The sequence below is a fragment of the Parasteatoda tepidariorum genome, chromosome 7 (assembly GCF_043381705.1).
Source record: "Parasteatoda tepidariorum isolate YZ-2023 chromosome 7, CAS_Ptep_4.0, whole genome shotgun sequence".
NCBI lineage: Eukaryota > Metazoa > Arthropoda > Arachnida > Araneae > Theridiidae > Parasteatoda > Parasteatoda tepidariorum.
The window spans coordinates 74,550,142-74,575,484 of NC_092210.1; the positions used below are offsets into that span (position 1 = coordinate 74,550,142).

Sequence of the window (25,343 nt, forward strand, 5' to 3'; positions counted from 1 at the left end):
TATATATATATGCTTCACTTAATAATTATAAAATTTAAAAATAATTTATAAAACAGGCGAAACTTATAAATCTTGCACTAATTTCGATCCTCTTCCCGAAGCAAACTTCCAACAACCCTATTGTAATACATATAAACAAGCTGGTACCACAACCCAATCACATTGTTGCGCAACTATTCTTGAAGTTGGAATTATTTTAGCAAAAATTCAATATTTAGAGTAATATTCAATCATTTTTACCTTTCATTTTTTATCGCTGTTTCTTAAAAAAAAATGTATACTAGTTTCAGGGCATTTTAATCAATAATTGCTCAACCATTTTTTACATAATATATTCAACACCTATGAAAGTTAGATAATTGTATGAAGTCAAGTAAATCGAGGTTTTTCTACGTTTAAAACATATATGCATGGTGCTCTATTGTGTAATGACCACCTTAGATCCCTTGTCAAACGCATATACATTGCGCCGCAAATTAATGGTCGAACAGGAAAGAAAAAGCTATCAAAATCTAACGAAACACTCTTCAGAATGACGAAACGGAAAACATGTTCAAGAGATATGTGTTGAAAAGAGATGATCAAAACAGCTTCAAGTTCTACAAGGAAATAAAACTGGTTTTGATATTTTTAACTGGTCTTCCTCACTAGTAATTTAACAGATCCTTACCTAATATGGGACTTCAAATATGCATACCTTTTTTGAGTCGATTTTTTTGAACAAAGGTTGCTAATAATATACATTAAGGATGATCATCAAGAAAAAAAATCTGTAGAAAATCAAATAAATCAATGTTTTTAGTTATATTTAAAGCATTTGTTTCAATGCTAACCTTTTAATTAAGATCAGAATGATCACTCAGATCAGATCAGAATAACTGGAATGCTAAGCGCCGTATGTAAAATGGTTCACAGTATTTCGTCTACCGTCACTGAAATTCGAGAATATTTTTAACTGGCATATGATTTTTAACTCTCGGAGATTTTTTAGCTGGCATTCGAGGATTTTTTAACTGTAATTTTTAAAATAAAATCTCTTCTAATCTATTTATCTGATATATTGAAGAACAAGAATTAGTTTTTAAAAGGAAGTGGCAATTAATAGAACCATTAAAAGAGATGATTGTTTGAGATTGTCGTCAATAGTAGACACGCTGGTTAAGTCAATTTTCATTACTAAATGGTTGATGTCGCTGGTTAAAATGAGTTTTTTTTAAAACTTACTGTGTGTATCTTAGAGTCATCTCTCCCAGGTAGAATTGATTGTACAGCGCTGTACAAATTCTTATATGTCTCTACGGCATCAGAAATGGATGAATCGGTTATTTGCAACAATGAACTACAGGATGATGCATCAAGGAAAGCACTCCAAGCTTCTTCAGAAATTCCTGGTAGTCCAATTACATATAAGCACAGTTTCGAGTTTTTCAATTTTTCAACCAAATCAGCGTCTTCAGCAGGATTGGAATTAGTAAACAAAACAATTATTCCTGGCTTGTCTGCCTCATCGTTGGCTTGCATATCCTAAAATACATTTAAAATGAAAACAAATATAAATAAAGAAAAGAAAAGAACCAAAAAAAGTATGAAAAATAAGAAGAAAACACGCCGTCTGGCAAACAACTCCTAGAAATTCCAAAATTATCGTCTGCTTTTCTTTTGCATTTCATCTTGTGCTGATATTTTTTAATGCTTGCGTTAGCCTAATTTTTCTGACTCTTACAATTTATTGTTTGTGATTGTGGGGTTGAAGTTGATCGAATCGATGAAGTTGATAAGTGTGATTTAGTCAAAAAGTGTGAACCCAGAACATCACCCATTTTCCTAATCGGTAAAAAAAATTACTAAATAAAATGCAAAGTTTAAAAGTTGTGCTTTACAAGAAGATTAACAAAATGAAAATAATTAATTTTTGTCAAACCTAAAAATCAGTTTCTAAAAGTAGAAAATGCTTGGCAATAGTTTATTTGGAAATATAATTGGTTAATTTGGTAAAGAAAATAACTGCACTTGCATCACATGCAAATTGCACGCATAATTTTCTTAGATTGTCATATAAATAAAAATGTCTGCTACTTTTTCACTGAAATTCTAGTATTACTAAATTTATCTTAGAATTAACATATCTTGTCTTACTCCACTAGAAAAGTAAAACTAGGTATTTTGACTTTTTCTAGAAAAATATAATTTATATAAAAAAAAAAGTAGTTCCTCTATGACTTTTCAGAAATGGTATATTGTACACAACTATACAATCAATATCTTGATTAAATCTGTCAGTTTCTAGATCAGACAGTTTAGATCTGACAAGCCTTCGAATTAGCTAACCAGTCTTACTCCACTTTCTTCTACACGCAAAGTAACATTTTCAGTTCAGTATTTTTATATACTTCAATTTAATTGAAACGATCTTCTATGTAATTTTCTTTTCAAAACACTTACTTCCAAAACTGTGTGCTCAATTTAAAATGTAAGCCCTCTAGCTAATCGGTCTGACTATAAATTTCTTGCTGTAATATGGCTATAAATTCTGCTTGAGGCAAATTTACCAGGAAATAGTTATTATTTGATTGGTCATCAGTCTCGGATATCTAGGTGTGGCTTAAAGAATCCAGTTTTCCGGAAAGTGGATGAAAGTTTTACCAGCAATCAATTAACTTTGCTATAATATGGTGATTAATTTTGATTGTAACTTACAATGTCGTCAAGCTCGGAGGGGCTCTCATAACGTGAGAACTCTAGTTAATCAGAAAGTGGTTGGACATTTGACGTGCAGTAAGTTGCCTTTGACCATAATTTCGTGATAAATTTCGCCGGTGACGGTAGTGAAATGATTGCAAATAATATTGCAATTCAGCATATAGCTTCAGCTTAAATTTGAGTGCTCTAGTCAGTATTAAAGTGGTCAGAAAATTTCGATTGACAGAAAATTTTCCTTGATAGTACGATAAGTTATGCGGGTAGTGATAAGAAAATGATTGAATCTCGCATTGGCATTGGTCATGGGGCTTTAGTACTGTTATAAGTACTCTAGCTAGTCGGAAAGTCATGATATACATTTTGACTGCTAGATTCCATAGACAGAAAAATTCATCTGTCGAGATTCCATCCCAATGATATCAAGATTTCATTAAGTTAAAAAAGTAGTAAAATAAAAAGATTTTTTATATTAAAACAAAAGTATTTATTTAAATGATAAAAATATTTTAAAAATAATTAAAAAAAAGCTTTTAAGAAATTTAATTTTTTGTAAAATTATCACTAATTTACTCTTTTAATTAAAATGTTATTAATTTTATTTTTAATACATCAGATCGCATGATACTAAAAATTAAAATGCTTCTAAAAATCACTGTGCAAGCTAAAAGTAAAAGTTCCCAACAGGGAGGAAGAAAGTGAAAATGGGCAGAAGCGTGGCCAAATGCGGTAACCATTCCACTATCTTTTTCCTCCCAAACTCCACTGTTTCGGACAATTTAAGAACCATTGTAGTAAATCTCTAACTGAAAGTTAGATTCCAGAAAGTCTAGGTTAAACTATATTTAAAGGTTTCCATTATCTCCAAGTTGGTCAAATGAATGAGTGATTTTTTGGTAACCCAAGCAGAAACCTTTAAATAATAGCACTATTAGTGGTAGTGGTACGTTAAGCACGTTGCACTAAAGCTGCACAATGAGCTATTGATGATGGTTTGAGAAATATTCCTGAAGATTATCCAAAGGTATGCCATCACAATTCTTTCAGAGGGGATGACTCCCCTGCTTCGGTAGCCCGACGGCCTGAGCGTGAAGTCGAGCACTTTTAGATAGAACAGTTTAACAAGAACCGATATTGTACACCCCTTTGAAATCTGATCAAAGTGGTCACCCACCCGCTCACTAGCAGCAACCAATGATGCTTGATTTCAGTGTTCTATTGGGAACTGTGTTTTAAGATCAGTACACTGTCGGACATCTCTTAAATTAATTATGTTAATATTTTTTTACAGCGCTTATTAGATAACAGACATTTCCATTTTTACGTATTACCTTACGTATATTTCACCGCATATCTAAATTGGGGGGAGGTCGGACTATAATTAAACCTTTACGTATTACCTTGTTTTATTTTCACATGAAATTAATTTTATTCCAATCATGATCTTAATCTATGTTCTAACTATGTTTTCTTTTTGGCGTTATATTTGACAGGGACACGCAGATAAAATTGGTGCCAAAAAATTCCAGTTTTCACCTAAGGGCATCTCCAAACGTATTTTTACCAACAATTGCCAAAATTTGTAGTTCATTTTTGCGATTTTAAAAACAGTTTTACTTAAAACTAACTTGTATTTTAAAATATCTTTAGAACTAGTAGCTGACAGGTTCAAGATAATCAAGATTAGTACTTCAAAAATCATTTTGATGTTGGGATTATCGTCTGGAACCCAGTTAACAAATACTATTTTGGCTGGGCGATTGTGATTTGGCGGAGAATACAAACAAAATAATAAATTTTAGGCCTCAATTTTAGACACAGTCATTTAAACACTGAACAAAAAATAACTTAATTTTTAAAAAAGCCGGAAACTTTATTTTTTTCGATTAGCAAGTGGAATAATTAAGATTCTTGAAGAACAGTAACAACTTCCATTTTCTTCTTCATCTTCTTCCATCGCTTTCCACTTCGCATTTTGATTTCTTCCTCAAGTAAATTCCCTTCCACATTTTTCTCAAATACTTCTATTTCTTCCAGATATTTTACAGTATCGTGTATAGGAGCAGTTGGAGGCCATTCTTCTTCAAGATAGGATACATATTCTTGGGGCTTTAAATAAAAACTTACATACTCTTCAACCGTTAAGAAAAAGGCTTCTTTGTAAATATGCAAGAGCTCTTGGCGAAAAGCTAAGACTCCTGTTGGCAGTAGTTCATTAACCTTTTCCTCGAAATCACTAGATTTTAGATAACGCACATAAGATGCCAGTACAAATATAACATCCTCTAGTTTCTTAACCATTTGAGCAATGATTGGAATATCGCTCTCCACTTTCATAGTTTCAATTCCCACTTGCTTATCTATATAGTTTGGCGTTTTAATGACGCAACTGTTCCATTTCTTAAAATATCTGTTGATAATTCCGCAACTTTTGACTACTTTAGCACCAAGGATTGTTCCATCTGATTTAAAACTGACCGTTGCCTTTATTATTTTTCCAACCGCTACATCAGAACATTCGAAAGTATGGTAAAAGAAATTTTCGTGTATGATTAAGACTCCAGTAATCTTTGATTCCTTGTGCATTATTTCATTTCGGATTTGTTTTATAGCTTCGATATGATTATTTTTCACTTCTTCTCTCTTGCTGTACTCAATATTTCCAACTAAAATAATTCGTCTGATAGGCTCGACAAGTCCATGGTTTTTTAAAGTCTGGCGAAAAATGTCACTACACGTTGAAAAATATATTTCTTCTAAACATTCTGTGACATCATTAACCGGATTTATTCCACTTAATTCCATAATATTTACAACTAATTATACTTCCTTTATTTTAACTGTGAGTTTGCTATTGAGTTTTCAGTCATATATAAAGGAATCAAAAGATGTATATATGAAAGTTACTCACATATTTATTCAATTATATTTGCTTATGTAAACCTTAAAAATTCGGAAAAACAGACTACTCTATGGTTCTGTGGAAAGGTTTATTAGATTGCTGTTAAAATAAGTATATCGTGACACATATATAATTATATAAATGTAACATTATATAAATGTGCACACATGCTCATAGTTACAACTACTCTTGAACCCAGTTGAAAATCGTTTGCACGCCATCAAATCTAAACCAAGACCCATTTTGCTAATGGGTAAAATAGACTCTCTAGATCAAAAAGTGAAGCTCTCCGGTGATCTACGGAGCTCTTAATGCTTCCCTTACCATTTCACAGCATTTTGCTTACTTTCTTACTTACTTTACTTACTTACTTTCAGAGCACTTGGAGTAGGATAGTTTGAAATTAAATGAAACACATTTTAAAATTTAAAACTGTCTGAATATTATGATATTTTGCTGACTTGATGTGGAATAAAAAAATTTAATATCAATTGCTAATCACTAATTAGGTGAAACTATAAAAGTGATTCAATATTTAATGCGTCCGTTTCTCGGCCATTCTGTTGGCGTTATTAAAAATATCACGTTGAAAGCCACGCCAAACAGAACATTCAAAAATTCTTTCCCTCTTTTAGTGTCCCATCAGTTCAAGATGGACACTGGTCTTTTTCAAAATTGCATACCTTATGACCTTTTCATTGGCATTGTTTTTCTATCCATTGTTTTCAATGTATATAAATCACAATCAAGACAATTCAACCGAACATTCATTTAAACCCCATCTCTCTCTTTCCCTCCTTTCGAATTGTCACCCTCTTTTTCAAGTGCCGGTAGGTTTTGTAATTAAAAAATTTTTTGTGATTCCAGTGTCGTTAGCTATAATTAGATATTAAATTTATTTAAACCTTGGGACTATAATAAAATTAACTATGTCAAGATTTTTGAACATTTTGTATAATTCTGTATTTGTTTTTCACACTTCAATCAAATATAATTCCAGTATGCAGATCAAAACAACCTCGTCTTTTCTATGAAACTTATGTTTAAGGGAAAACGTAAAAATTTGTTTAAAATGTAATAGTTCCGAAATAATAAAATTATATCTGCAAAAATTGCCTAATTTCATTTTTTTATGTAAGCTTTTATTATCTTCTATGGAAAATTAGTTTAAAAGTAAAAATTTTTAAATTATAATAATAAAGTGTTCTACAGGCTTAAATTTGGAAACCATCCCTTCTCACTAATACTACTTAGGGCTATAACTTACCTGGGGGCAAAAGATATCATTATCAACGTGTTTTAATAAGGTGTAAAATTATTAGTAGGTTTAGTAAAGATGTCCAAAATTATCATTGTATTTTTGTTTTAGGAACAGTTTTAATATAATCCGCTTTCGTGTGCTGTGTCTTGCAATAAAACCATAATTATACGTGGTGTGGTAGAATGGCAGTGACAACAACAACTTTTTTTTTCGTCCATTGCTTGACTCATAAACACATAAGAGTAAATATCTGACACATAAGTGTTAAATATCTTCAATACGTAATGGAACTGATTTTATCTCTGATAAAAAAAAAACGTTTAAAAAAAACTTTAAAAAAAACTTTAAAAAAAAAAAAAGGTTTTATGTCTGATAACTTAAATTAGAGTCTGCTTAAATATTTTAGAATATTTAAAGATCGTTCCTCGAATCATATTTAGATTGCATTTTAAAAAATGCAATCATTACTTCCAAGTTTATTTGGTGTTTCGTCTTTAATTTTACACACCGTAAAGGGTGTATCCAATCAAAATTATAAATCGGTATTTAATTATGAAGCCTATTTCCCAGTCTTCAATAAGAGAAGTGGGGAGTATTATTTGCAAATTCAAAATCATTTTCATTAAAAACATTTTAAAGAATTCTGTGCAGGATAGATTGATTCCTTAAAATCAATCTTTTTCATTAAGCTATTTTCATGAATTTTATACAAAATAGATTTATTCTTCAAAATTGTTCTTTTTCATTAAATCGTTTTACGAAATTCCATAATAGATTTATTCTTTAGAGTAAATCTTTTTTAATTATGTCATTTTAAGTATTCTATACGGGCTTGATTTTTTCTTTAAACAGTTTTTTACTTACGTTGACAGCTTTGTGGACAGCAAGCAGTGGTTGCCCATCCACGGTGCTTCCAAAATTGGAATTTGTTGCCCAAGACGTTCGAGTTGTTTCAGTAATTTCTCTAAAAGGTACGTGTTCATTCAATGTATCTTTAAAACTGTAAAGAGCGACTCTGCTGCCATCAGGGATGTCAAACATCAGTTTCTGAACAACTTTTAAAATAGTTCTTCCCTAGTTAAAAATAATAGTAATTAGTATGGTACAAATGGTTTAAATAATACATCTTTCTAATATTTTGACAATGTTTGTGTTACACTTACTAAATGTTAAATACAATTTGACAATGTTTGATACAAGGTCGAAGCAAGCGAAGCAACCCATACAGCACAACTCGTCATAATTATGTTTCAGTTTAGTTAAAAATCTCGCCCAATTTACAACATGCATCGCTTCAAAAATATTTGTGAAATGTAACCTTTGATTGGTTGACCATAAAATAATTTATTTTCAGTTCAGAAATTATGTATTTATTGTCTTTTAGATAAAGAATGAGAACCCACGTGTTGATTTTTCACCACAGTAGAATACAATATAAATGAATAGGAACAACAAGGTGAAAACAAATCGTTCTTTCTCAAAGCAACTGCCTTTTTATTCATATTATGCTTTATATGCGTTGATAGATGGAGTACAGAGCGCAAAATGAAAAAACGGACCTATCTCAATAACTTTTAATCTAATGATCGGATCTTCACTTTCTAGGAATCAATCTTAATGTAAATCTTAATTACTTCAAACATGCTAGTTATTTAATACATACGATATTTTAACTTACGAAATGAGACACAAAAACGCTTTTTTTTAATAAACATACCTTTTTTTTCTATGGATTCTGATTTCAAAACTCCCAAAATAATACCGAAATTAATTCAAAAAAGAACATAATTTCTATTTAGGTATGAGCTAGGACAATGTAATATTTTATATAAAGCGTTCTAAATATTCATAGAAAATATTTCGAAAATTTCTAGGGGTACCTGAGTTAGTAAACTTTTGGTATCTTGCCAAGCGACAGCAAGTCTTAATTCACTTTCCTGAACAAAGGAAAACTTGATTTCTTCATCTGTAACCTCATCATCCGCTTGAACAGACCTGTAACGATAATATTAGATTAGATTTTTATCGAAATCAACATAGACTTTAAAAAAGAATGTGAATTAAACTAATTTATCGGAAGAAACTTAAAAACAAAAAAATTAAAAGCTTTCAGTCAAAACTTAAGCCTTAGAAAACTCTTAAAATACAATCAATATTAATACTATCTTTCCTTTTTTAATTCATTGCAATTCTTTACGCATTTTAACAAACCTATTGCACTACAGAAGCCAAGAAATATTTTTGAAAAATATAAAATTTTTATTAAAATACGTTGAATGCACTCACTGAACATAATGTATCTGTACCTTCTGTATAATTAATTACGCTATTTCTTTAACACTATGTTTTGCCTCCATATGAATGTCCAACCTATAGTCAAACTTGTAATTTTTGCCCATAAGTTCGAAAGGGAGGAAAATAATCAGATTATAGTACATCAGAAATACATCTTTAATTTACATTTTTTTCTACGCAAAAAATACAAACTAGTAAGATGGCATATTTGTAAAACTAAAATTTCTGAGTTTCAATTAAGAAAATTAAAATAAGTTAATTAAGTTAATTACCTCGATAAACAATGCATAAATGTCGGGTGAGTAAAATATTATCAATACAATATAGTTATTTCCAATTAAATTTTTTAAAATAAATTAACGTACTAAATTATTTTATTAATTCAATGCTTGAATCATAAATCAATAACCTACTTAAATACTTCAATTGTTTCGAATGCATTTTTATTCATAAAAAGAAACTTGTCTAACGTTTTATCCCTTATTATTTTTGTACAGAATGGCTTCATCAATCTTTTTTTTTTTTTTTTTTGAGTGATTATAACTGAATAATTTATAACCATAAAATCCTCGAAAATATATTCAAATGTTTCTACACACAGGTAGGTTATAATTATATCTACCTTGTTTAAACCTACAACGAGTCCGTTCTTGTAGGTAGATATCAATAAAAGTTAGTACATACGTTATATGGACAATGGGTAGAAAATCTGTTATAAAAAATGAGTTGAATTTTTGATCACCATTTGATTCGTAATAAGATATATGCAGTCTATTTTGCTCATAAAGCACATGTTTAAAAACGTATTATTGCAAGTTCAATTGTAGCACAGAGAGTTGGTTGGTAGGTTCTAATGCCACTCGCCACACGGGCAAGCCTGTTTGGTGGAACCGAGCAAATTTAAGGCAGAGAGTGCGATTCTTGTCTTTCAGTGGCGCCATCTATGGCCAAGAATTCGACCTCTGCCACATCATACGTCACACCTGTTTATAAGACGAACCCATTCATACATTCTTCATTCTTTCATCCACAGATCGTAATTTTGACCTGAATCAGAGAAGGATCGATCTCCAATCCAGTACCCTCAGAGGTATTGATTTGTTATGGGAACATGGAGGACTTTGCGACTCGACAGAATTTTACGTGCATCAGTCACCAACTACACGGGGAGTCTGCCGCCGGCGGGGTTCGAACCCACGAACTCTCGGACATGGGCCCAGCGCCCTACCGACCAGGCTATCCCGGCACTAAAGCATAGAGAGTTTTTCAATCTATTGCAGCGAAAGCCGGGACAGCCTGGTCGGTAGGGTGCTGGGCCCATGTCCAAGAGGTCGTGGGTTCGATCCTCGTCGGCCGAAGACTCCCCGTGTGGTAAATGGTGACTGATGCACGTTAAATCTGTCGAGTCTCAAAGTCCTCCATGTTCCCACAACAAATCAATACCTCTGGGGGTACTGATCCAGGAGTTTCCTTGTCTTCTGGATTGGTTCAAAATTACAAGGCTACGGAGTTGAACGTAAGTAGTCGTAAACCCATGAAATTGAGTCGGCTGTTCAACGACGGTTATAAAATAAAAATCTATTGCAGCAATATGACGTGGTGTTATACTTGCTGTCAATTCCAGTTTTATTTGGAAACCTGCTTTCGCCTTTTTCTCCAGTAGTAATAGTAATATGAAGTATAGAAGTAATTAGTAACAATCTTTTTAAGTATTTTAGGAGAATAGTTTTACGGCATGAAATTAGCCTTTTAATCTGTACTAAATCCTTTTTCGCCCATAAAAAGCGCCATCTATCAGCTGAAATGAGAACTAATTTTTATTTCTAATTTTTTTTTTTTTCTCCAGTGTTCCACATAATTGCACGGCATCATTCATCTACCAGAAGAGACACTAGGTTAATCTAAACAGTGAAACTTTTTATGATCATAAGTGAAATTATTTTAAAGAGAACTAGAAGTGTCAATTTTTCTAATAATTATTATTCTAGCAAATCATTCATTATATCAGCTGCAGAAATGTTTAAAAATAGATCACTTACTTAAAATCCTCAGATGTCTCAATAACTTCCCATATGCTTTTATATGAACAAATGAGATTTTGCTTGTTAGGAGAACCAACATTGTGAATTCGGTCCTCTTTACCACAGACGTGGTCCAACTGAAATTAAAACAAAAAATAATAAATTAAAAAAATAAAAAAGATATATTTTAAAAAAGATGTATGTTAAAAGAAATATTTAAACATATATTTTGTTTCAGGATTTTAATTTTCGTATTATATATCGATTAGCAAACAGAGACAGTATATTATTGCAAAACAGCGTGTCTCAGTCTTAGGGGTTCAATTTTTTAAGGGATTACAGAAAATAATGAACGAAAATTTTTTAGAACGAATGAAAACACGGAAAACACAAAAAAGGGATTTTTTGTCAATGAATTAATAGCAAAGAGCAAATTCTATAGTAAAACTGATCATTTTTAATTAAATTATAATTTTATTTTAAGTGAATTTAGTTGTGTATACCTACTTAAACGGTAGAAAAAAGGTTAATTCTTAGAAATTGACCATTTAAAAAATATATGAAGGATAAGTGGTAAAAAAAATAAAAATTTAAAAAGAAAAATAAAGTAAGCATATTTCTGCATCCATCCGCAACCTTCGAATTGCAAAAGTCTATCATAATTGTAATTGTTATTACCAATAATGGTTTCCAACTTTTTCTCCGAATTAAAGAACAACTTTTTCAAACACCAGATTATATGTTGTCATAATTAATCTTTAAAACCAGCAATCATATAATCATAAAAAATAATTATAATTTCATGGATAACTTCTCGCTACGATTAAAAATGCTAAGATTTTTGCAAAAAAACATGCATTTTTTCATAAAATGATACTGAGGTACAGCAACAACAATTAATTATTGTAATTGAGACCACTGATTACTTATAATTACGGATCATATGATTACGTGTAAACAATGTTTTTTTCTATGTATAAAGATTACTTGTAATCCAGAAAACAGCTAACTCAGTTCTAGTGGTTTCTCGGGTTATACTCAACTAATTTATTTCCAATTTTGGTTTCTAGGATTAAAAATTGCTTAGATGTACAGTGATCAAAATAAATTTTAAAAAATGAAACACCTAAATAATTTTTGATCTAATGTATCACGACTTCATATACTAAGATGTAATTTAGGGATTGACCTGAAATATGCTAATTTGAGATAATATTTTACGTTTCGAAATCAGACGCCAAAATGTACTTCTAAGATTAAGCATGCCTTTTATTTTTAACATATTTGGATTCTTAACCGTCGAAAAAATGTAGGTAGCCACAATCTTGAAAATAGGGAACCAATAATTTAAGTTATTGGTTTATAACGATTTTAAATTATGTTTTCCTTTTTGCTAATATCACGTTTTGTTTATTTCCCTATATCTCATCATCTATTGAATCATAAACTTTTTCCTTCAGTTGTAAAAATTCGTTTATCTAAAAATAATTCCATGTAAAAAATTAGTTTTTTTTAATAATTAATTAGTATTATTAGAATTAATATTATTTTCACAACCAATTGTTGTTTTTTATAATTAATATTATTATAATTTATCATTTTATAACTAATTATTATTTTTAATTATTTTTATTATTATTTTAAACTGCGTAATTTTAAACGATAAAATCGAACATTTAAGCTAAATCGATTAAATATTTTCTGGGTAATGAAATTTTAAGAAAGTTTATTGTTAAATTTTCTTTTTTTCTGTTATCACTATTTGAACGATTTCCGTCAAATTTTGATTCTTGTCCTTTAAAACTTCGTACTTTAAAATGTTTCTATTCTAATTTTTATTGGCCATCATTAAGACACACAATAACAAAAATTGGCATCAGATGGTCCAAACTTTTGGCCGCTTTCCTGACGAACCCATTTGGACAATTTTTTTTAGATGGTGGTTACCCCTTCTCCCATGTTTTCAGAGTTAAAAATCCCAATCCGCCGAAAAAAAGGTGTTTTTATTCTAACAAAGTGTTTTTTTTTTTTTTTAAATCTTAATTCGTGAAAGTTTATCATGCGCTTTAATCCCAGTGCATCAAATTTTTGGAGCTTCTGATATTTATTATTACTTCAATCCGTAACTTGAAATATCGTCTGTATTAACTAATTAGCATAATCCAAGTGAATCCCATAAGCCATTAAGTTGGCATCCTAGTTCATGACAATCCTATCATTCCATTTAAATTTATTACGGTGTTACGATTTTTTGATTTTGCGTACTGCCAAAATTCCGTTAAACCTGAAGTTAGTGTAAACATTTAACAGCTGGCATTCACCATATCCCCTGACAAAACACTGCATTAGCAAACACCAAGTGTAGGGAGAAAAAGAAGTTCGTTTCAATTCCTGGGGTTCGAAAAATGCTGCAACAAGCTTTTAAAGGAAATTGATTGCGTCCGTTTTAGGTCTGAAAGAAGGTAAGAGAGTGATTAATTGAGGACATTTAACTCAGCATTATGTATACAAAAGGCATACTAGATGAATGCAGTCCTAATTGTTTCAACAGATTTTTGACCACTGTAGATTTATCAGGAACGTGACCCATAATAGTTTTGAGAACAGAAAAAATCAAGGTTCAATAAATCAATTGAGGAGCAGCTACCAGCACGCACAAATACTGCTAAGGGGCTATAGTAAAAACCTGCAGAAAGAGTTGGCACAGTAGTATTACAGTAATGGAATTCTGGCCACAATTAAGCATCGTCGGCCATGGTTTCTATGAAATTCTCAATATGACCTGCCTTTCCTTAGAATGAGCAGCAGCATATTTGAAACACCCTGCAAAATCCCTTGCAAAGACTTGCAAATCCAATTACGAAACACACTATATAGTCGAAAAATACATTTAAGCTGCTCACCTGTGGCAGTTTTTCATGGTAAAACATTAAAGATGATGTCACATCTTCCTCATGGGGGTGAATTGAGCAATTGTTAGCTGTTTCGGATGTCAAAACACAACTGTTGTTCTGGGAATCCCTGTAAATCAGAAACGTTGAGATAGTTTTAAAGTAGAGTCTTTTTGTAAGTAGTCTTACCAACTACAACTTACGGCTTGCGAAATATTCATTCAACTCTCAGGTTAAAAGTAACATAAAATATAGAAATAAACACTTACATAAGAAAAATATAAATAGTTATTTTGCATTTTACATCATCAGCGGATAGAAATGTCATGCTTGTTTCATTAAGATAGCATAATTTAGCAAGTGGGAAATAAAATTGTTCCTCAAGTTCATTTATTTTTCCTGATGAATTGTGAAGTTTCAGTTGCATAATCAGTTCATCAGGTACTTAAAGTAGATATTGCATTGTAAATGGAATATTTAATAAAAAGAATTAAATGAACGAATTAAAACGAATTAAAATTTAATAAAACGAAAACTAAATTTTCCCCCAAATTACTTTATAAATTTTTTCATCTAAAACAATTAGAAATTTGATAAAAGACAAAAACGAATTTCTATCACTTTTCATTTTTACGTTTTAAAATGATAGAAACAATCGAAAACAATAAGAAGTGCAACTAAACGCTAAGATACAAGTATCATAACAATTTTTTTGATATTCTAGTAGAGACATTCTTTTTTTATTTTACTTTTTTGATATATTTCTCAGTAAACATTTCTTTAGATGTTTTATTTATTTATTTTACTGATTTCTTGTATTTATTTTTAAGGCATTCTTGTATTTGGGGAATTTGACTTAGCATTACAACGAAACATTTATTATGTCGTAATTCTAATTTTAAAAAAAAAAAACTTAGCAAAGTTTAATTAAATGAAATGTTACCTTTCGGTAGGGATATCTTATGTCTCCTAATGCTATTTGAAATTGAGGCCCCTCAAATTTACAGTAATACAATTAATAAGATTAAAATTCTTAAATATTTTAAATTTTCAAAAAGTACAGCCATCCTTACATGATTGAATAACCTATTTTTGGAGATGTGCAGTCAGTAATATGAATTTCGTCACTGCCGGGAATGGTGTAATGCGTGGGATACATAGGATCATCTAGAAAACCATTTTCATCAAAAACTCCATATCGATATTTCAACCATTCTCTTGCCAGAGTTTTTCCTGTGAACGAAATTTTAAAATATAATAAACTAAAAAATACTTTATTACATATATTAAAATATATATAATGAAGTAAAATGACTCATTCTTTAAAAGAATTCAGAATTCATAAAACGTGGAAACATTACTACACACTTCCCAAAAAAGCATTTTCTTAAAAAAATGTTTTTGCATAGTTTNGTTGAGTTGTAACCATTTTCCAAGAAACAATAAGAAACAAAATACCGGGCTAGCTCTGAAATTATTTATTTATATAGTTACTAGCAGAGCACAGAAAACAGTTACAAATTTCAAAAAAAACATATTAACAAAACGAAACTCACATAACACTAAACGGAGAGTTTAATTTGGAGATGTTCTCCAATCGGTTGCCGCAGTTCAACTCAAAAGTTTCGCCACAAGATGGCGTGGTGGTAATTCAGTTTTAAAGTAGTTTAGTTCTGTTACAGAGTTAGTTTGAAAGTAGAGTCTTTTTGTAAGTTGAGTCTTACCAACTACGACTTACGGCTTGCGAAATGTTTATTTAATTCTCAGGTTAAAGGTAACATAAAATATAGAAATAAACACTTACATAAGAAAAATATAAATAGTTTTTTTGCATTTTACAGCATCAGCGGATAGAAATTTCATGTTTGCTTCATTAAATTCATAATTTCTAATTCTGTTTTAAGTTCAAATGGAAAATTGTTTTGTGCACGCTAACGAAAAAATATTAAACCTTCAATATCAAACATGCTATATAGGTCGAAAAAATTTGTTAACACATGAAAATACGAAAAGAAATAACAATAGGTAAATAAAGCTTTTTAAATGTTTTTACTCAATTTTAAAAAAAGGGGGAAATTAAATTGTACTTCAAGTTTAAACTGAAGTTAAATCATTCATTTTTCCTGATAAATTGCGAAGTTTCAGTTAAATAATCAGTTCATCGGGTACTTAAAGTAGACATTGCATAGTAAATGGAATATTTAATAAAAAGAATTAAAATTTAATAAAACGAAAACTAAATTTTTCCCCTAAATTACTTCATAAGTGTATTGGTTACAAAGAACATTTTTCATATAATACAATTCGAAATTTGATAAAAGACAGTTGTCATTTTGTAAGCAGATCAGCTTTAATATATTTTTTTTGAAGGGATGTTATTTAAAATTTTATTTCTGAAATTTTAAATATCAAAACAGATAAACTTTTCATTTTTGCGTTTTAAAATGATAGAAACAATTGACAACAATAAGAAGTGCAACTAAACGCTAAGATACAAGTATCATAACAATTTTTTAGATATTCTAGTAGAGAATATTTTCTTTTATTTTACTTTATTGGTATATTTTTCAGTAAACATATCTTTAGATGTTTTATTTATTTATTTTACTAATTTCTTATATTGAACATTTGTTTATTTCTATTTTTAAGGCATTCTTGTATTTTGTGAATTTGACTTAACATTACAACGAAATATTTATTATGTCTTAATTCTAGTTTTTAAAAAAACTTATCAAAGTTTAATTAAATGAAATGTTACCTTTCGGTAGGGATATCTTATATCTCCTAATGCTATTTGAAATCGAGGCCCCTCAAATTTACAGTGATATAATTAATAAGATGAAAATTCTTAAATATTTTAAATTTCAAAAAGTACAGCCATCCTTACATGATTGAATAACCTATTTTTGGAGATGTGCAGTCAGTACTATGAATTTCGTCACTGCCGGGAATGGTGTAATGCGTGGGATACATAGGATCATCTAGAAAACCATTTTCATCAAAAACTCCATATCGATATTTCAACCATTCTCTTGCCAGAGTTTTTCCTGTGAACGAAATTTTAAAATATAATAAACTAAAAAATACTTTATTACATATATTAAAATATATATAATGAAGTAAAATGACTCATTCTTTAAAAGAATTCAGAATTCATAAAACGTGGAAACATTACTACACACTTCCCAAAAAAGCATTTTCTTAAAAAAATGTTTTTGCATAGTATGTACGGTGCGTAAAATAAGAAAATATCACCCTGAATAACTGTCATTCAAATAATCCGATTTTCACGTATAAACTGAAAGCTTAAGTTTTGAAACTTTAACTTTATAGTTAAAGATAACTGCATAACTACAATAGTGATGCCATAGTTAAATTATTGTTTTAAGGACTACATGAATCCTGTTAAAATAATAAAAATACGGATTTTTTTCTTTTACGAACATAAGATTCTGATTAAAATAATGATCGAGACCAGAATATTAGATGAGACACAAATGTAACTAGATAAACCGCAGTAGCAAATCAGGGCGAAATGCATTCCGACGCTCTATCCAGAGTTGGTGAGGAACTCATGTCATTTACAAGGGAATCTGCTTTAATTATGAATAAAACAATATTCCGGGACATCAAGATCAGCTGATGTGACAAGGGTGGTAAGAATTTTGGTATAATCGAAAGTGATTTTATACCCAGAATTCCAAGAATGTGCGGCAATAGATGATATACAGTCATTTTGATAATGGATATATTTATTGTGTTCCTTTAGACAAAATTTTAAACGACGTCTGTTTTGTACGATGCAACTAAAGTCGAAAATGTATAAAATTTATCCCAAAGATTCCAAGAATGTGCAGCAATAGATGATTTATCACATTCTTGATAACAAACTCTTTTTTCTACCATATTCTTTTAGTCAAAATTTTAAAACGCGTCTGTTTTGTCCGATATAGCTAAGATTGCACTGGCAACGTATTCATTATTTGCTTCACTCTCGGTTACCGCAGTTTGTCTAATTTTATTTTTCACTTTTATTTTCCCTTTTTCTTTAGATAATTTACAGGTTTTTGCAGGCTACTTTTGTTTTCTTCATTCATGTCTGGGAAATTTTGAGATCTATTTTTGAGTGCACGAAAGATTTGCGTAAAAAAAAAAAATTTTTTTTTAAAAATAATAAATAAACAAATTTAAAAAAAAAAAACGAACATTAATAAAAGTTTACATGTTTCGAGATCTTAAAAATAAGCGCCCATTCTCAAGGCTTGCCAGACGTGAATGACTTCGTGACGCGAATTTTTGAGAGACAGTTACACAGTATATTGAATTAAAATACAGAACGCTGTATTAAAATTAATTATACGTAAGATAACAGTTATGGCTTTTAGATTGAAAAAATAATAAAAGATAAGCCATGACAATATAAATAATCAATGCAGTGCATTTTTTCTATTGCTAATCTTAAAAACAACTTTTTAAAGATATCAAACTATTCCGTCTACAGTTGAAATTTCAAAAGTCGAATAAGATAATGGAAGGACTCCTCTCCCTCTGGAATCAAAGTTAAATAGTTACAAGGCCAATTATTTCGAACAAATGAAGTTCTCCGCTCCACTCAAAAAAAAAAATTTAAAAATGTCTTTTTTAATTATAGATCTAAAATGTATGTATTTTAGGATAATATTTCAGAGCATATTTCGACGGATTTTATTTTTTTGTACCCTTTATTATTATTTTTTTCTTTTTGTTTATAATTTCTGAAGTTATGTGATTTAATGCATAAATAGTATGAAAGTAAACGCGTCTTTCTTCCCGCTTTTCTTCCCCCTTCCTGCAGCTCTTAACCCCTCCTTCTCGCTCCCGTGAAAATGACAGGGTGAGGTTTCGCCCTCGATTTCTCCCTCCCGTGATATTGACGGGCTGGAGTGTTCAGTAGTAACGCGCCAATAAGAATAAAACTAATTAATTTTTTTTGCCCGGAAAACATTTTATGTCTCATTTTACACACCAGATGGCAGTACCAGGATATTTTTAAGGTAATTGTAGATAGTTAGTTTATTTTAAACTAGATGTCAGCACTAATCAGATACGTAATACAAGTACCAAAGCCAAAAAATTAGGCACTTTTATGACCGTTTTCTTGAAAATTAACCGATTGTTAAGGGGTTAACAAAATAAAGGAATCCGTTTATACAAATAGTAGTTTGTTTCTAACTGTTTCGAGCAGTAAAATGTTTGCTGCAAGCAGGTTTCAATGCCGGGGTTAATGAAATACTTGACTCAGTACGATTGAGCATCAATGAAATATTAACATTCTTGTCTCCTAACTGTAAAATGTAAGAAAAATTTCAATTTATAATTTCTAAAAATATTTTTAAGAAACAGTTATTATGCTAAAACTATTTGCTGAACATACAAATGACAGCTGTAAAATAAGACGTTGTCCAAAAATGTCTTATTATACCTTATTTTAATATTCAGAAAAACCTAAAGCTAGAAGGAAAAAAAAAACAATTGTTTGAGATGATGATTCTAAAAACAGCACGGTTATTGAATCTTTTTGCAGTTTTCTATTTTTAGTGTTTGCTATTTAACAAAATAAGGCACATTTTTCTGAAATAACAATATTTTATGAATTATACTAAAAAATTTTTTCAACATTATCTTTTTAAAAGGGCAACATGTTTTAGGTTAGTGGGAGAGAAAAAGTTTATATGTCATTAGCAATTCCAGAATTTTTGTCCATTTAAAAAACAACGCAATCTATTGTAATTTTTGCGTTGCCTGTTTATGCATTTACTTTTCATTACACGAATAAATATAAAACAATCAATAATTTATTTTAATTTTTCGAAAAAATATTCGGCTATTTAATTATTTTGTCGGTCGTGAAATTGACATATTTGCCCTTTCGGCTATAATATGTGCCCAGCTGCAAGTGACTAAGTTGCTTCATTAGGTGGGCCTAAAAGGTGCGAGAAAATTCTAGTTGTTTAACGGTATAATGTGAAAGCGATTTTTCCCGCTGTTAACAGTTTGATTACCATCTTATTTACGGTTATTTGACTGTTTAGTTTGAATATGGTAAAATAAAAATTAAATAGATTGTTGTTTAATCATTTTTTTTTCGAGAAATTTCCTACTGTGTGCATGTTAAAATTTATAAATAAGTTATTCTATAGATTATCTAATTATTATGCAGATTGAATATGGTAATCCGTTAAAATGACAAAAATTGCTTAGTTTCTCAAATTACCTCGGTAATCTGCAGATAATTTGCACATTGTCTATTAAGCACTCGTTAAAGTGAAAATAAGATCTTTGTTGGAACAACTTTACTCTTATATAACGTAATTAATTTTTTGCTATCTAAAACAAATCAAGTTAGTAAAATCAACAAATTATTTGTCAGATTTAATTATCAATTACTTTAGAAACTGTAAAATAAAGAATCAAACGGTTTAGAATATAATTACAAAATTGTAAGGAAATTTACATAATGTCATCTGTTTATTTTTCGGTATCTAAAAAATAAAATTAAAATAATTTTTTTTTTCTAGCGCCCACCTGTGTTAATATCCGTCAATTACATTTACAGGGCGATTTTGTTGGCCTCTTTTTCAAGGGCACCATATTAGATGGGTCAACATCGCTCCCACAGTGAGGACAAATTGTACAGAGAAGGAAAGAACGTCCACGCCTTGCCCTAGATTCGAACCCAGAACCTTTCTGATGCATGGACAGTTCCCTGCCCCCTACACAGGCCGGTCGGCTTTTAAATTAAAATAATCAACACACTATTTTATAGTATGAGAAATACGAATTTTAGTGACACCGAAGCCGTTAATGTACTCATTACGTCTCTAAAATGTTGAAAACTCTTGATTCTGCACTTTAACAGAGCAAATCAGTTAATCTACAGATTGACTCGGTAATGCTTAACAGCTTTCAAATGTTTGCGGTAACATAGTTTAACCATGCTTTTTTTAAATCAATAAGTGCATTTAATGATTGTGTTTTATAGCATATTCAGTATTAATTATTAGAAAAAAAGAATTAGTCACAATTCGGCTAATTAGTTGACGTATACAATTGCAAAACCAAGATGCAAGGTTTAAAAGGAAAAAAATAAAGATTCGAAAGAATTAAAGGCAAAAATTTAATTTTAGGAAAAGCTGCCTTTTTCCAACATGATTAATGCATGACATATTCGAAATTAAGTTATTTTTGGATATTTTGTGTAACATCTCTCCACGTAATATTGCACTGATTCAATTTCGGTGAATCAAATGTAAAGATTAATTCGATTAAATTTCGCAATAATAATACAATTGAATATTTTGTCTAGATATATCAAGTACCTAGATATATACAGTGTTGGTTATCACCATGGTATTTATCAGTGCGTGAGCAACTCTTTGTATTTATCTTTAATACAAAGAAAGAGGTATTCAATATGACCTCATACGTACTTATTGATATAAAATTATCAGTCTGTTGAATCCGAAAAACAAAGATAAAAAAGGCAAGTTCAAAATTATTAAATACCTTTCATGTATTGGAAATTTAGGTTATAAATAGAACAATAAAAGTATATTTCCTGATATCATAATAAATCTTCCTATGAATACTTTAGTTTAAAGAGTGTAAAATCAATACGTGAAATTCGTTTATGATATTAAAGTATCCCCCTTCCTTGAATTTTAAATTTTTTAAAAATAATAATTGATGATATTATTAATTGATCACTATTTTTAAATAAATTAATAAATAGTTATTTTTGTTTTGTTTTTTTATTTTCGTATCATTTTATTACACTAGTTGGACGATCTTGATTTAGAAAATTTAATTAAAAAAAAGAAATAAAATAAAGAAAAAGAAACAAACATAAAAATTTTTGAAGTTAAGTTATTATTTACAGATAAAAATAAGGCCGGCATCATTGCTGGTTTTCTATACTATACTATACTATATATATATATATATATAAATCATTACTGTAAGACAGTGTTGTTTTCCAAGCTTATGACTTTTGTGTACCCTTTCTAAATTTTTCGTAGCGCTGTGTACCACTAATAAAAAATTAATGTATTTTTTACTATAAAAAAATTGCACGAAAGTTAAATCACAACTAGCTGTTGACTTCACTAATTAACTGTCAACTCTGTAAAAAAATAGCCAACAGAATAATACGTAATCGTAAATTTTCATGGCTAGCTTTGCTTTGAAATAAAAAATTTTGAAATTTTAGTTTGTTGCAAGATATTTCGTATAAGAAAGCGTAGCCCCGCTAAACTGTTTCTATATCCCTGGGGGTAAGCGTACCACACTTTGGGAAGCACTATTTTAAGACAACCTAAAAAAATGAATAATATCTACTATAATGTTGGTGCCAGATAAAAAATGTAGATTCTTTTTTTAAAAAAAATTACCTTTTGGAAACGATTCTTCTTCAGCCAATAAGAATTCACTGGGAATCGATATCCCAAGGGCAGAAACTCCACAGCCTCCATACTGGTGGGCGATAGGTTGTTTTCCGAATGCACTGTCTGTCAATGACGTCACTTGAATCTCTGGTTCAGTTTTTGCATTGTAAGATGAAACAGAACCAACATTTGACCAATGGGAAGAATTCCATGTCCGAGGCAAATGAAAAGTCACACTTCCAATCCTCAAACCAACTGCTGTATGAAGAACTGATGAAGCTTCATTGAAGATTTTCTGCAAACAACAAATAATGTAACTTTCATGCTTAATCCTATGCTCAAGAAAAAACGAAAACTATCAAAATTATAAAATTTATTTAAACTGTTAAAAATAACGAGATAGTTTATAACTGTTTAGTAGGTCACTTTGCTCCATTGCAAAGCATCATATATCCTCCAGTTGATAAAAAGTGATAGTACTTATAGAATTTTTTTTTAAATCTTTCTTCTTGTAATTGCTACTGCGATTCGTAAAAAATAACAATGTGATGAACTAAAATTCAAGCAAATTTTTTAAATATGTATTCGATTATAGAAGGAATGTCTTACATATCATAGATATATGCCAATATTGATATATTTTTACTATCAAATTAGTTATCAGTAATCAGTCATTAGTAATTCAGTTATCAGCCACTTTTAAATCAAAGTAAAATGGTATTTTAAAATTAATTCGTGCAATGAAGAAAATATTTNTTTTGAAACGTCTGGACCTTCGATCTCCGGAAACTTCCAGATCACTGTTAGCGAAAATTCCTGAAATCCGGATTTTTTCCGGAGCACAATCACCCCTGTATATGCCAATATTGATATATTTTTACTATCAAATTAGTTTTCAGTAATCAGTTATTAGTAATTCAGTTATCTGCCACTTTTAAATCAAAGTAAAATGGTATTTTAAAATTAATTCGTGCAATGAAGAAAATATTTAAAAAAAAAACATGATATTATTTTAAATAAAAAAAAAGTATGATTTTTATTTATTTATTTATATTATTATTGTTATTATTATTATTATTTTTAACTCAATTGGAATGGTTGCGTAAGAACTAAACTACCTCTTAAATTTCAGGTTCTAGAAAACTTCACTTGAGTAACTAAATTATTTTAATTTTCACCCTTGTTCAAGCGACATGACTGCTTATATGAAGAATGTAGAGAAAATTGTTATCAAAAAAATTTTTTAGATAATAACTTCTAGATTTTTTTTTTAAAAATGAAACTTTAAAATATTTGAAATTTAAAACTGCACTCTTTTAAAACAGATTACGATAGATTTTAACATATTTTTTTCAACAAAATGTTAAAACTTATTTCTACCGCATTTTTAAAAGTTCTTAAGGAATGGTATAAAGTGGGGCATATTGGAAACAAGAAGAATCTTGAAGTGGTTTTAATTGTGAACAAATATTTTAATATTTAAGTACATTCAACGTAGTTCTGTTTCTGAGGAATCATTTAACAAATCTCTGACTTATAGTAAAATTAGTGTCAGAGGATTTTTCTTGCTTAAATTAGGTTTTGAATTTTTTTGAAAAAATATATAATTCAAGGACGTTAAAAATTTGAAAATTCAATATAATATTCATTCAAATACGAAGACTTTAAATAGAGAATGCATACCCATCCTTTCGGGTAAGCTATTATATTCTACCCCACAAGTAGGAGAACAATATTAACATCAAATTATTGAATTAAAATTTTTTTAAAAATGTATAAAATTAACATATAAATAGATGAGTAATATAAATTAAATTCATAGTTTGTCTTAAACTTGATTAATTAATCAGATTTCAGAGAAGAAGAAAAATTAACTTATAGCTGCTAAGTTAAATTATCAAATATATTTAAGGAAAACTAATTATAGTTACGGAAAACTAATATTTATTTGGATAATAGTTTTGTTAAATAGTGTCGTATATATCTGTCATAAAAGTATAATATAGCACTTTTTCTTTTTTCAAAATCATCCTCAAAAATAATTGTTTTTTAAAATATTATCTTTCTCAAAATTTAATCTGTATCTACTCAATCATTTTAAAAGTATGCATCCATTAGTTCCCCCCTTTTTTTTAAATTATTTTTTAGTGTATAATATAAGATAAAAATTTTAATTCAAAATAGTATCTACACAAATGGAAGGCCATTAAAAGTTCAAACAAATCTAAGAGGAAATAAATTCGTTGTTTGCGATGTGTCACAGACAGGTTTAACAACAGATTAGATTTTAGAAAGGCCATATTTACTCAGTAATCCTAGACGATTATAAATACCTCAGGATTATTTGATTTACTAAACTAACACTAACCTGCATGGAGTCCACTAAACTGATGCCATCTTCTGGGGGTAATTTCGATGAAAACGACACCACCACATTTTGATAAGCATTTTTTTCTACGGACAGTTCCGCCTCTATTCTTAAAAATAGTGCCAAGCACAGAGCGGTGCGGAGACTCCAGAATTTTACGAGCATTATTTTTGTGTGTCTAAATTACTGCGTAATTACAAATTTTAAAAGACTTAGAACGGTCTTTCTGTTGTTTATAAAAGAAATGGCTGCGCTAATTGTGATAACATGTTAGGTATCAGGGAGAACAGATAGCAGGTAGAAAGATAGGTGTGTTTTTTATCAGGAATAAAAAAAATGACAAAGAAGTTTCAACTAAAAGAGGTCCTATCATTTAACATTTGGCGTAATAGATATGATTTTTGAGTTCATTCGATCACTTTACAGTTCCGCGTTTCGTTAACTCACTGACTCACTGTAATAAAAATAAAATATTAATACACATT

General features: G+C 29.7%; 1 protein-coding gene across 3 annotated transcripts in view; it reads right to left on the reverse strand.

Moving 5' to 3' along the window:
- The window catches only part of LOC107457311 (calcium-activated chloride channel regulator 1), a 47,538-nt gene extending 22,404 nt beyond the window's left edge, over window positions 1–25,134 (reverse strand). For all 3 annotated transcript variants that reach the window (XM_043039365.2, XM_071183641.1, XM_071183642.1), the window contains exons 1-8: window positions 24,859–25,134; window positions 22,497–22,785; window positions 15,141–15,300; window positions 14,080–14,197; window positions 11,195–11,313; window positions 8,741–8,855; window positions 7,725–7,934; window positions 1,225–1,524 (exon numbers count right to left, since the gene is read on the reverse strand). In XM_043039365.2, coding sequence (XP_042895299.2) covers window positions 1,225–1,524; window positions 7,725–7,934; window positions 8,741–8,855; window positions 11,195–11,313; window positions 14,080–14,197; window positions 15,141–15,300; window positions 22,497–22,785; window positions 24,859–25,023 — 1,476 coding nt within the window. In that variant the 5' untranslated portion in view covers window positions 25,024–25,134. The remainder of the gene's footprint in view (window positions 1–1,224; window positions 1,525–7,724; window positions 7,935–8,740; window positions 8,856–11,194; window positions 11,314–14,079; window positions 14,198–15,140; window positions 15,301–22,496; window positions 22,786–24,858) is intronic.
- Between the last annotated feature and the right edge of the window lie 209 nt (window positions 25,135–25,343).